Source organism: Scleropages formosus, chromosome 10, assembly GCF_900964775.1.
Source record: "Scleropages formosus chromosome 10, fSclFor1.1, whole genome shotgun sequence".
Taxonomy (NCBI): domain Eukaryota; kingdom Metazoa; phylum Chordata; class Actinopteri; order Osteoglossiformes; family Osteoglossidae; genus Scleropages; species Scleropages formosus.
The window spans coordinates 27994017-28004364 of NC_041815.1; the positions used below are offsets into that span (position 1 = coordinate 27994017).

General features: G+C 44.8%; 1 protein-coding gene across 1 annotated transcript in view; it reads left to right on the forward strand.

Moving 5' to 3' along the window:
- mtnr1ba (melatonin receptor type 1Ba) overlaps positions 1 to 8017 on the forward strand; it is a 33208-nt gene extending 25191 nt beyond the window's left edge. Inside the window, exon 2 of the mRNA XM_018748555.2 lies at positions 7149 to 8017. Within this exon, the coding sequence (XP_018604071.1) occupies positions 7149 to 8017 (869 nt within the window). The remainder of the gene's footprint in view (positions 1 to 7148) is intronic.
- Positions 8018 to 10348: the final 2331 nt, after the last annotated feature.

The window sequence follows — 10348 nt, forward strand, 5'->3', positions numbered from 1 at the left end:
TGTTTGACGAAGGCGCGATGTCCGTTATTCGTCATTTCTTTTCTCAAATCTCTATTTGCATTTTCTCTGTGTGCTGGTTCTGTCTCTACTGTCGTGACCCACTTCTGTTCTGTTAATTAAAAAAAAAAGAGCAGAACTTGAGATTACATCATTAAAGTAAATGCAAATAATAAGACAGAGTGAATGAAAAATTTTAAAAAAAGCAAATAAACAGATACAAGTAAACAGAGCGCAAGAGCAAAAGGTTATAATATTTATCCAAGCGCTCATGTGGCGCCGTCGAAAAGGTTCCGGAAAGGTGATCAGACCCTGCAGAATTAATTAAAATTATGATGCAGGTCAAATTAAATAAAAACAATGAGACAGCGGAGTCAAAGATGTTTGTGAAGGAGCTTCTGATCGCAGCAAGAAGATACATTTTATGCGCCAAATAAATAAGAAGGATCAACGTGTGTTCCGCATCTTTGTTAAAATTTGGTTGTGTTATCTGCAATATGTGGAGATTGATCCAGAATTATTATTATTCATATTTCTGATTGTTTTCTCCAAGGCAAATTACAGTATTAGGTTTGTACATTAACTGACTCACGCCCATTTATACAGCTGGGTAATTTTTATCATATCAGTTCAGATGCTTTGAGCAAGGGTCCTTTAAGAGGGATTTAAACCTGCAACCTTGTGATTTAACTGATGCTTTTCTCTAAAGCGACTTACGGTGTTATGGTACCTACAATTATTTACCCATTTTTACAGCAGGGTAATTTTTTTCATGAAGCACACACACACACACACACACATTTTCAGAACCGCTTGTCCCATACGGGGTCACGGGGAACCGGAGCCTACCCGGCAACACAAGGCGTAAGGCCGAAGGGGGAGGGGACACACCCAGGACGGGACGCCAGTCCGTCGCAAGGCACCCCAAGCGGGACTCGAACCCCAGACCCACCGGAGAGTAGGACGGTGGTTCAACCCACTGCGCCACCGCACCCCCCTCTTTTCATGAAGCAATTCAGGGTAATTAATGTTCATCACTGCGTGTTTATTATACAGGAACCGTGGTGGAGGGGGGCTGTCCAATTCTGCCCCTCCATAGTTTATTTATTGTTTGCAAACGCTTCCCAAACAGCTCAATTTCTAATACAAATTTTAAGAATAAATATGAAATATGAAACGCAGGGCCGCACGTATTATACATGGGAGTCACATGAAATATACATTGTCGTTGCTGGTCGAACCTGAACCGCATCGTTGACCTTGAGGAGTAGGTTGACCTTGACATCCATGTGTTATTTCTCCGTGCCGCTGTGCCCTCCACTTCTCCGCGTTTGACTCTTTTGCCACCTTACAGGACTAAGCGTCTTCTCTCTGTATGCAAACCAGTTCAGTTAATTCTGATGAATATTCATGATATTCTAATGAGATGTACTGGATTCGCCCACGGTGAATCACCGGACAGCAAACCACATGCTTCACCCAGAGCTGCTTGCAGAGGTTGCGGTGTTTAAACTTGACTTTACTGTATTGCACAGTACCGTACCGCAGGTTCACGTCCCAGCAGACAGCCGGCAGTCTCCTGGGTTGTGAACCTACACCCTTCTGGTCTTAGATGCTCACGGCAGAGATTGCTGGACTGCAAAGTCTAATGCATGTTTTATCATTTTAAACGCAAAACTGTGTGCCGCCAACCACTGAATTGGTCACGGCTGTGTGTGTGTGTGTGTGTGTATCTTAATAGTTCACGGGTATATTACTACCTGAAACATGGAGGTGGAGCTAAAATAATTATTCCACTCCTGGATATAACGGAACATGAACAACACACACACACACACACACACACACACATTTGCTGAACCGCTTGTCCCATACGGGGTCGCGGGGAACCGGAGCCTAACCCGGCAACTCAGGGCGTAAGGCTGGAGGGGGAGGGGACGAACATGAACAAATTTATAGAAAATTTCCGCATCCAGAACGTACCCAGATTTACTCTTTTTTGCAACTTAACTGCCTGAAAAAATTAGTTGACAGTGAAAAAAATCATGCAAGAAAACATTTAAAATTTCTTCAGCTCATAACTTTAGATGTTTTATTTTAGTACCCCAAGCTACTTACAGTGATTTACCTGTTTATATAGCAGGGTAATTTTTACTCTAGGTCATCAGACAGTACCTCCAACTCTCTATCACTACATTTACAATTGTTTTTCAGCTGATCCTTTCCTCCAAAGTGACTTACAATGTCAAGCTACTTACACTAATTTACCCATTTATACAACAGGGTAATTTTTACTGCATCGGTTTAGGTAAGTGCCTTGATCAAGGGTACTGCAGCAGGAGAGTCTGATTTCAACCTGGGTCTCCTGAACGCAAGGTGGAGCCTCTAAGCACTTTGCCACCTGCTGGCCATTTTCTATTATGTTACAGGTTTAATATTTTTAATATTTAATATTTAAATGAGATATTAAAATATTGAAATATTTCAATCTTTGTAATATTTACAAGAGATGATGTTGTGACAACAGCTGCAGGAGACTGCACTGGCGTTTGCTGGGAAGTTCGCACCTGCTGCGGGATGAGTTCATTCAGTCATCTTGACTTCTACCCTGAAGGTTGGTGGTTCAAGTCTAAGTGTGTGACCTGTTGTTGTACCCATTTATATTTATTCTTTTAGTGGACACCTTTGTCCAAAGTGTCCTGCAGCATTAGATGACCAACTTCACACAGATTTACCCTTTCAGCTCTACAGTTGGGTGCTTTTTACTGTATCAGTTCAAGGTAAGTGCTTTATGGGTACTACAGCGGCAGTGGGACTCAAACCCAGGACCCTCACATTGTAAGTTACAGTCCTAACAAACGGCACGAAAGGACTTACTTTTTTACCTATTTACACAGCCAGGCTTTTCTACAGGAGTAATTCGTGGTTGACACTCTAATGAAGGATGTTACAGCAGGATTGTGGGATGGGGTTTGAACCAACTACCTTCAAGTTACCACTGATCATTGCTCCATATGCTGTCCTGCCCACGAACATCCCTCAGAACCTGTACAAGTCCTAGCAAAATATCATGCTTTGTACCTTCATAAATATATCTGAAGAAGGTGTCTGGTGAGCTGTATTATTATTATTATTATTATTATTATTATTATTAAATCCAACCGCTGTCGATAACCGCTTGTTCAATATAAGGTCACGGTGGTCTACACTCTGTCCTGGAAACACAGGTTGTAAGTCACGGAGCACCCTGAATGGACACCAGTCTGTCATACTGCAATCTCACACACACACACACACACACACACACAAGGGGAATTTAGAGTAATCCGTCCACCACGTCTTTGGACTGTGGGAGGAAACCAGAGCACCTGGAGGAAACCGTGCAAACACACAGAGAGATTGAGCCAAATTTGAACCCATGTCAGAACCTATATCCAAGAAAGTGTGAGGCACCAGTGCTACCTGCTATGCACTTACCATTATTATTATTATTATTATTATTATTATTATTATTATTATTATTATAAGAGTACTCAGTTCCTGAAGAAGGGTGGTTTAGGTCACAGTGAGATGTGTAAGGAGCCTGTGTTGAGATCCTTGAATCTGCTCCATATTCAGACTACAGATGTAACACACACACACACACACACACACACACACACACACAGAGTACACAGCGAAAGTGACTTCATGTACAGTACGTACCGGAGACAGTATCAGGAGTCCCCTGTAGACGGCGAGTGTGATTCACACACTGTCTACTGGGACCTGTGTGTCAGACGTGTCTTTTCCATTCGACAGCATATCTGTGTGACTCTTCACTCCAGCTCGTGTATGTGTGTGTGTGTGTGTGTGTGTGTGTGTGTTTTGGTGCCATATGGAGCTGCCGCGTGCAGGAAGTGATCTACTGTACTTACATGGTAAATAATTACTCCTTAATCTCTTTGGGCAAATTCCAGACAGTGCCCAGTGTCAAAAATCTATATTTTACACCTTTTTTTAAATCCAGCCTTGAAAAGGTGGATGTGAAGATGTGTGGCTTTTGAGTGCGCGCGCACACACACACACACACACACACACACACACACACACACACACACACACACACACGGGGACGTGGAAGAGCGAAGGACCCCCAGGAATTCCAGGTGCACTCACTTCCTTTTGGCTTTGTGCATTCAAACAAAGTGCTGAGATGTTTATACAGCCTGGTTATTGTTACTATATCAATTCAGGGTAAAGATCAAGGTACTTCAGCAAGAGATGGGATTCGAACCTGGGTCCTTCTTGTATTGCAGCTTTAACAAGTACGGAAAAGAGCAGCACAGCAGAGTGACTCTCTCTTCCAGTCCCTCTCTCTGGTGAGCCAGGGAGGCTCATGCACGCGTCTCGGTGTTCTGGGTGCCCTGGCAGAGGTATTTACGGCATGTGGTAAATAAGAAAGCGCAATAAAAACCGCGGCTCAGAGTGACACCAGGGTGTTTGTGTTCGTCTGCAGCTCCGGGATCCATTCCTTAACCCCACACATTGAAATTCACTAATATTCACACAAACATAATAATAGGAAGTAAAAGCAATTAAATGAATGATGTGAAATTAAATATAATAATAAGAGATAATTCTATCTATCTATCTATCATTTTTTTCATATGAATAAATAAATACACACACACACATTTTCAGAACCGCTTGTCCCGTACAGGGTCGCGGGGAACCGGAGCCTACCCGGCAACACAGAGCGGAAGGCCAGAGGGGGAGGGGACACACCCAGGACGGGACGCCAATCCATCGCAAGGCACCCCAAGCGGGACTCGAACCCCAGACCCACTGGAGAGCAGGACTGTGGTCCAACCCACTGCGCCACCGCACCCCCCCATAAATAAATATATAAATACCATTTAAAAAACAATGTAAGTTGTATGCTATTTACCTTGAACCTGGGAGCCACAGGTACTACATGGGGGTGGAGAATGTCGGCGAGGCAAAGCTTCACTGATGGCTCAAAACCGGTAGAGGATCATCCCCAGGGGATCATCTTGCACATGATAATCTGTCACAGTCCCTTAACCGTCCTGCCTCTCAGTCAAAGGTCACGGGTGTCGCGGGGTTAGTAATAAGGTCATGAATCGGGCGGCTCGGCTGACAACAGTCAGAAGTACACTGGCTGCTTGCTTTATGAACGGTGTGAATGGTGGAATGAAACATTTTTAACACATAGACGTTGGAACGTGACCTGTCTTTACCCTCTGAGCAGACAGGTGGCAGTAAAGAGTAGAATGAGGGTGTGGGGTCACCTTAATTCAACTCATTTCCACAGTGTTTACAGGTCACGTCTGCTCTTCCTCGCTGTCGGTGATCAGTAACAAGATGTTCATGGGATGAATGAGTGAACAGATGTTAATAGGAGTTTGTGGAGACTGAATGTTTTTATTCAGAACATTTCGTTTCTTCAATGCGCCCGGTACGCAAATTGAGTCGTCTGGATTATTAAACTTTTATTGCTTGTGACTTGGGGGTAAAAGGAGTTTGATACAGAACTTGGTACAGGGCCGGTTGCCTCCTGGTTACTGGGATCGACTTGTAAGCAAAATTGAGCCCAGTCAGAGTCTGGTGCTTGACTTGAATCGCTTCGGTAAAAAGATGGTATATTTCTGTGTATTAATAACTTCATTGAGCAACCTGGACAGTCTGGCTGTTTTGAAATGTCAAGGTGAAAAAAAAAAAAAACCTCATATTCCTGGAACAGACCCTCTGCCAGAGAGGGAAAAATAAAAAGCGTAAATGAAAATGTAGCAGTCAGCCATGTACCCGTCGGTAGAATTTATGTGAAATGTACACAAACATTTTTTTTTGGCAAGGTGATCATTTTTGGCGGGCGATTACAATGTGTGTGTCACTTCGCGTCCAATTAGTGTCACAGCGGGCGGATTGGCTGCAGCCGCGTCCCAGTCGGTCTCCCAGCAAATCGGGGGGGAGGGGTGGGTGTCTGCGAGCGGCGCCGGGCCGGGTCCCGTCTGTCGAACCCGGGCAGAACGCCTCCTGCTTCTGTAATGTGACTGGGTATGTGTGTTTGTGTGTGTGTGTGTGTGTGTGTGTGTGTGTGTGTGTGTGTGTGTGTGAGTGTGCGTGCCTGCGATCGAAGCCTTTCGATGTGGATTTATTCCAGACGATCGGTCAGTTGAATGTGTGCCTGCAAATGGAGACGACACCATTGATCCGCTGATGGGTGGCGGGGGGTGTCATTTATGCCTGACGGGTCTACAGCAGCGGGAACTCATTTTACCTTCTGTGTGGTATTTTCTAAAGTATAAGGAATATGTAAGATGTGTGTGTACTGGGCAAGACCGAATCGATCAATTAATAGACCAATCAGTCAAATATATACATAATAATTAATACAATAATGGTTGAAAACTGCCGGGAAAAGCCGCAAAAAAACTGATGAGGTGTGAGAGTGAAGCACAGAAAGAAGAATGACTGAGGATTGTCTACCTGCAGCCCTGCATGCAGTGACCGTTCTCTTGTTGTTGACCATGTGTTAACCTTCTTGACCGGGTTCCTCTTTGTGGTCTACGTTCCTCCTTCTTTACCATATTCGTCTACGCCAATAACATCCATTTTTGTTAATCGGGTCCCTTGTTGTTCGCTGTGTCCCTCATAGTTGACCGTGTCTCTCCTTGTTGACCGGGTTCATTGTTCTAGTACATGTCCCTCCTCGTCCATGTTTGTCTTGGTTTCCATGTTCTTCCGTGTTGATCATATCCCTTTTTGGTGACCACATCCCTTCTGGTTAACCGTAGTCCTTGTTGTTGGCTGCATCCCTCATAGATGAGCGTGTCCCTTGTTCTTTGCTGTCTGCATCCCTTTTGTCCATGTCCATCTTTGTTAACCACACCCCTTCTGGTCAACCACGTTCCTTTGTTGACTGTCTCCCTCGTTCTCGATAGAGTCTTTGTTGTCCACATCCCTCCTTCTTTACCATGTATCTCCTTATCGACCAGGTCCCTTGTTGCTGTTTGCATTCCTCCTTCTTGTCCGTGTCCATCTTTTTTGACCATGCCCTCATGGCCGACCGGGTTCCCGCTTTGTTGACCGCATCCCTTGCTGCTGAGGCTTCCCTTTTGTTGACCGTGCTCTGATCTCTCCCTCAGGCAACGTGTTCGTGGTGAGCTTGGCGTTCGCCGATCTGGTGGTGGCGTTCTACCCCTATCCGCTGGTGCTGTACGCCATCTTCCACGACGGCTGGTCTCTCGGCGACACGCAGTGCAAAGTGAGCGGCTTCCTCATGGGCCTCAGCGTCATCGGCTCCATCTTCAACATCACGGGCATCGCGGTCAACCGCTACTGCTACATCTGCCACAGCTTCGCCTACGACAAACTCTACAGCTACCGCAACACGCTGCTCTTCGTGGCGCTCATCTGGCTGCTCACCGTGGTCGCCATCGTGCCCAACCTCTTTGTGGGCTCGCTACAGTACGACCCACGCATCTACTCCTGCACGTTCGCGCAGACCGTCAGCAGCTCGTACACCATCGCCGTCGTGGTCATCCACTTCATCGTGCCCATTACCGTGGTCACCTTCTGCTACCTGCGCATCTGGATCCTGGTCATCCAGGTGCGACGCAAGGTGAAGAGCGAGGTGCGCCCTCGCCTCAAGCCCAGCGACCTGAGGAACTTCATCACCATGTTCGTAGTCTTCGTTCTCTTCGCCATCTGCTGGGGACCGCTCAACTTCATCGGCCTGGCCGTGGCCATCGACCCCCAGGTGGTGGCGCCGCGGATTCCCGAGTGGCTCTTCGTCGTAAGCTACTTCATGGCCTACTTCAACAGCTGCCTTAACGCCATCATCTACGGCCTGCTGAACCAGAACTTCCGCAAGGAGTACAAACGGATAGTGATGTCCGTGTGGATGCCCCGCCTCTTCTTCCAGGAGACGTCCAGAGGAGGGACGGAAGCCATGAAGAGCAAGCCCTCCCCGGGGCTCAACAACAACGAGCAGGTCAAGGGCGAGACTCTGTGACGTGTTCCCACCTCCCCCGCACCCCGGCCGCCCGCGGGGCTCCGTCTCCCCTGGTCCCGAACTTCTACGGAAGGTTCCAGAAAGGCTGTGGGCGGAGACAAGGGGGGGCGGGGCCCACAGCGGCCAATTGACTGTGTTCTCTAAATATCAGAGTGCCATTCATGAACCATACAATCAAACTTATGTATCATATCTTTGCATACACCTCAGGTTGCCTGTATTTTTCTGCTGCTGTAGCAATATGCATCTCAAAGTGGAAGCACCAAAACCTTTATTTATTTTTTACATTGATACATAAAAAAAGATATATTTAATGAAATCATCTATTGCTTCACAAGTTCCTCTAAAAGAGCTTTTGTTCAAATATATTTGGTCTCCTAAGATTTTTTTAAACGCTGTAATGTACAGTTAAATTATAAGGCTCAGCCTTATTGTTTAAACCACTGTTTGTATAGACTTAATGCCAGTTTAAAATGTTTCTTTATTTTTTTGTACATTGGTATGTAGCGACGAACCATCGGATTTGGTATTCGGAACTCACTGTTCAAAGGCCATCCTGCGCGTGTGAATCTGTTGCAAACGCAGCGGCGGCGCCTCACCCCTCCTCACGCCAACACACAGCTCTCTCCAACGTGCTCACGTTTACTTAATTTCATTTTCTCAACTCGGAGGTGGTGTTTTTTTTTTTTTTTCTTTTTTGCCTCTGGTAATCCAAAAATCCGAAATTTGCCAAAAAATATTTTTGTCATTTTCTTCATACCAGCACTTTTGTTAGAACTCTAAAATTTATGAGAACTGATTTAAAGGTTTTTTTTAAAAAAGATATAATCAATAATATTCAATCCACACCCTGTACGTGTTTTTGTCAAGAAGGGGGTATTTTCCCTCCTTTGTTTTTTTGAAAAGCACAACGGAGCACTTTTTTCAAAGTGCTCCCATGCAGTTTTGTGTAAATGGGATTCTTTCTGATTGGCAGGTTAGTCCTACGACTCTGTCTATGCATTGTACACTTTATATTAAAAAGAAAAAAATCTATATACGTATATATGAACTGAAATGAATATACATTCGGTGGATTTTCAATACAGTTGTATTGAACTGTGCAGAACTTTGAAGTTGTTTTCTTCAGGTCAAACCTTGACATCGTTGGGTTCTTTTCTTGAAATAAGGAAAAATCACTGCAAATCCCAAACATGTGATATTTCTAATAACGAATGACGTGCATGACTTCTTTGCTTTTTCTCGTTTGTTGGTTTTTCCGTTTCTGGAAGATGGAGATATATTAATGTGATCTGGCGAACAAAAGCGTACAAAAGGGATTTGAATTATAAAGGGAATCCTGTTGTCTGCTTTTACAGAATGTATGCATGTAAAAAAACAAACAAAAAACTTTAAAACGCGCGAACGAGACTGAGGTCCTTCATTCAGAATGTAATGAAACTGTACGAGTTCTACGGCTGGCATTTTATTGTCAATAAAACGTTTATTTTTAAATTTTATACGATTTTTAAAGGAAACGGTCATGACCTATATGCACTCGGTTCTACTCTACATGGCAATGTGAGCCTGGGCCTCCAGGACCAACAATCCAATGCAAGAAAACGGTTTCCTCGTTCCGTGTGATTTCCTATGTCCGTTGTCTGTTGTGACCGGAAACCCAGTATCACTGGTGAACTTTGGAAGCTATTTTATTAAAACGTTTCAAAGGTTTAAATAAAGTAATGGAAGCACAACGTTGTGAAATTCTGTTGTTACCACATTTTACCATCATGAGGGTTTTTTTGTGTTTTCATTTCGGAGCCTGTGGGGGGGAGGGGGGAGAAAATCAACGTTATGGCATCACAAAAATTCAGTATTTTCTATGTGGTCACATCACCAATAACGATTTGGCCAACAGGTGGCGTAGCGGTTGGACTCTCCCCTTGATCAAGGTATTTACCTGGAAATCCTCCAGGGGAAATTGCCCAGCTGTACAAAAGCTGGCAAATCACTGCAAGTGTAAATCACTTTGGAGAGAAGCGCCACGCAAATGATGGTTAATAATATTTACAGCAACGATTGCTGTGGCTTTGACTCGACTTTCATTCCAGCTGTGCAGCAGCTTCAGGAAATTTACCCCCAGGAAAACAGTGTGAATCTGCTGCTTCTGAACAACTAGCAGGAAAACCAGTAAAACCAGTAAAGCTTTACACCCTCCCTTTACTCACCATCAGACGGCATATCTGAATTATTACTGAGGAAGGAGCTGTTTCTCGCCATTAAAACGTTGAGCTCTGCCACATGTGCGGCACATCACTGATGTGACGGCTGCATATCATGGTTACGATGTCA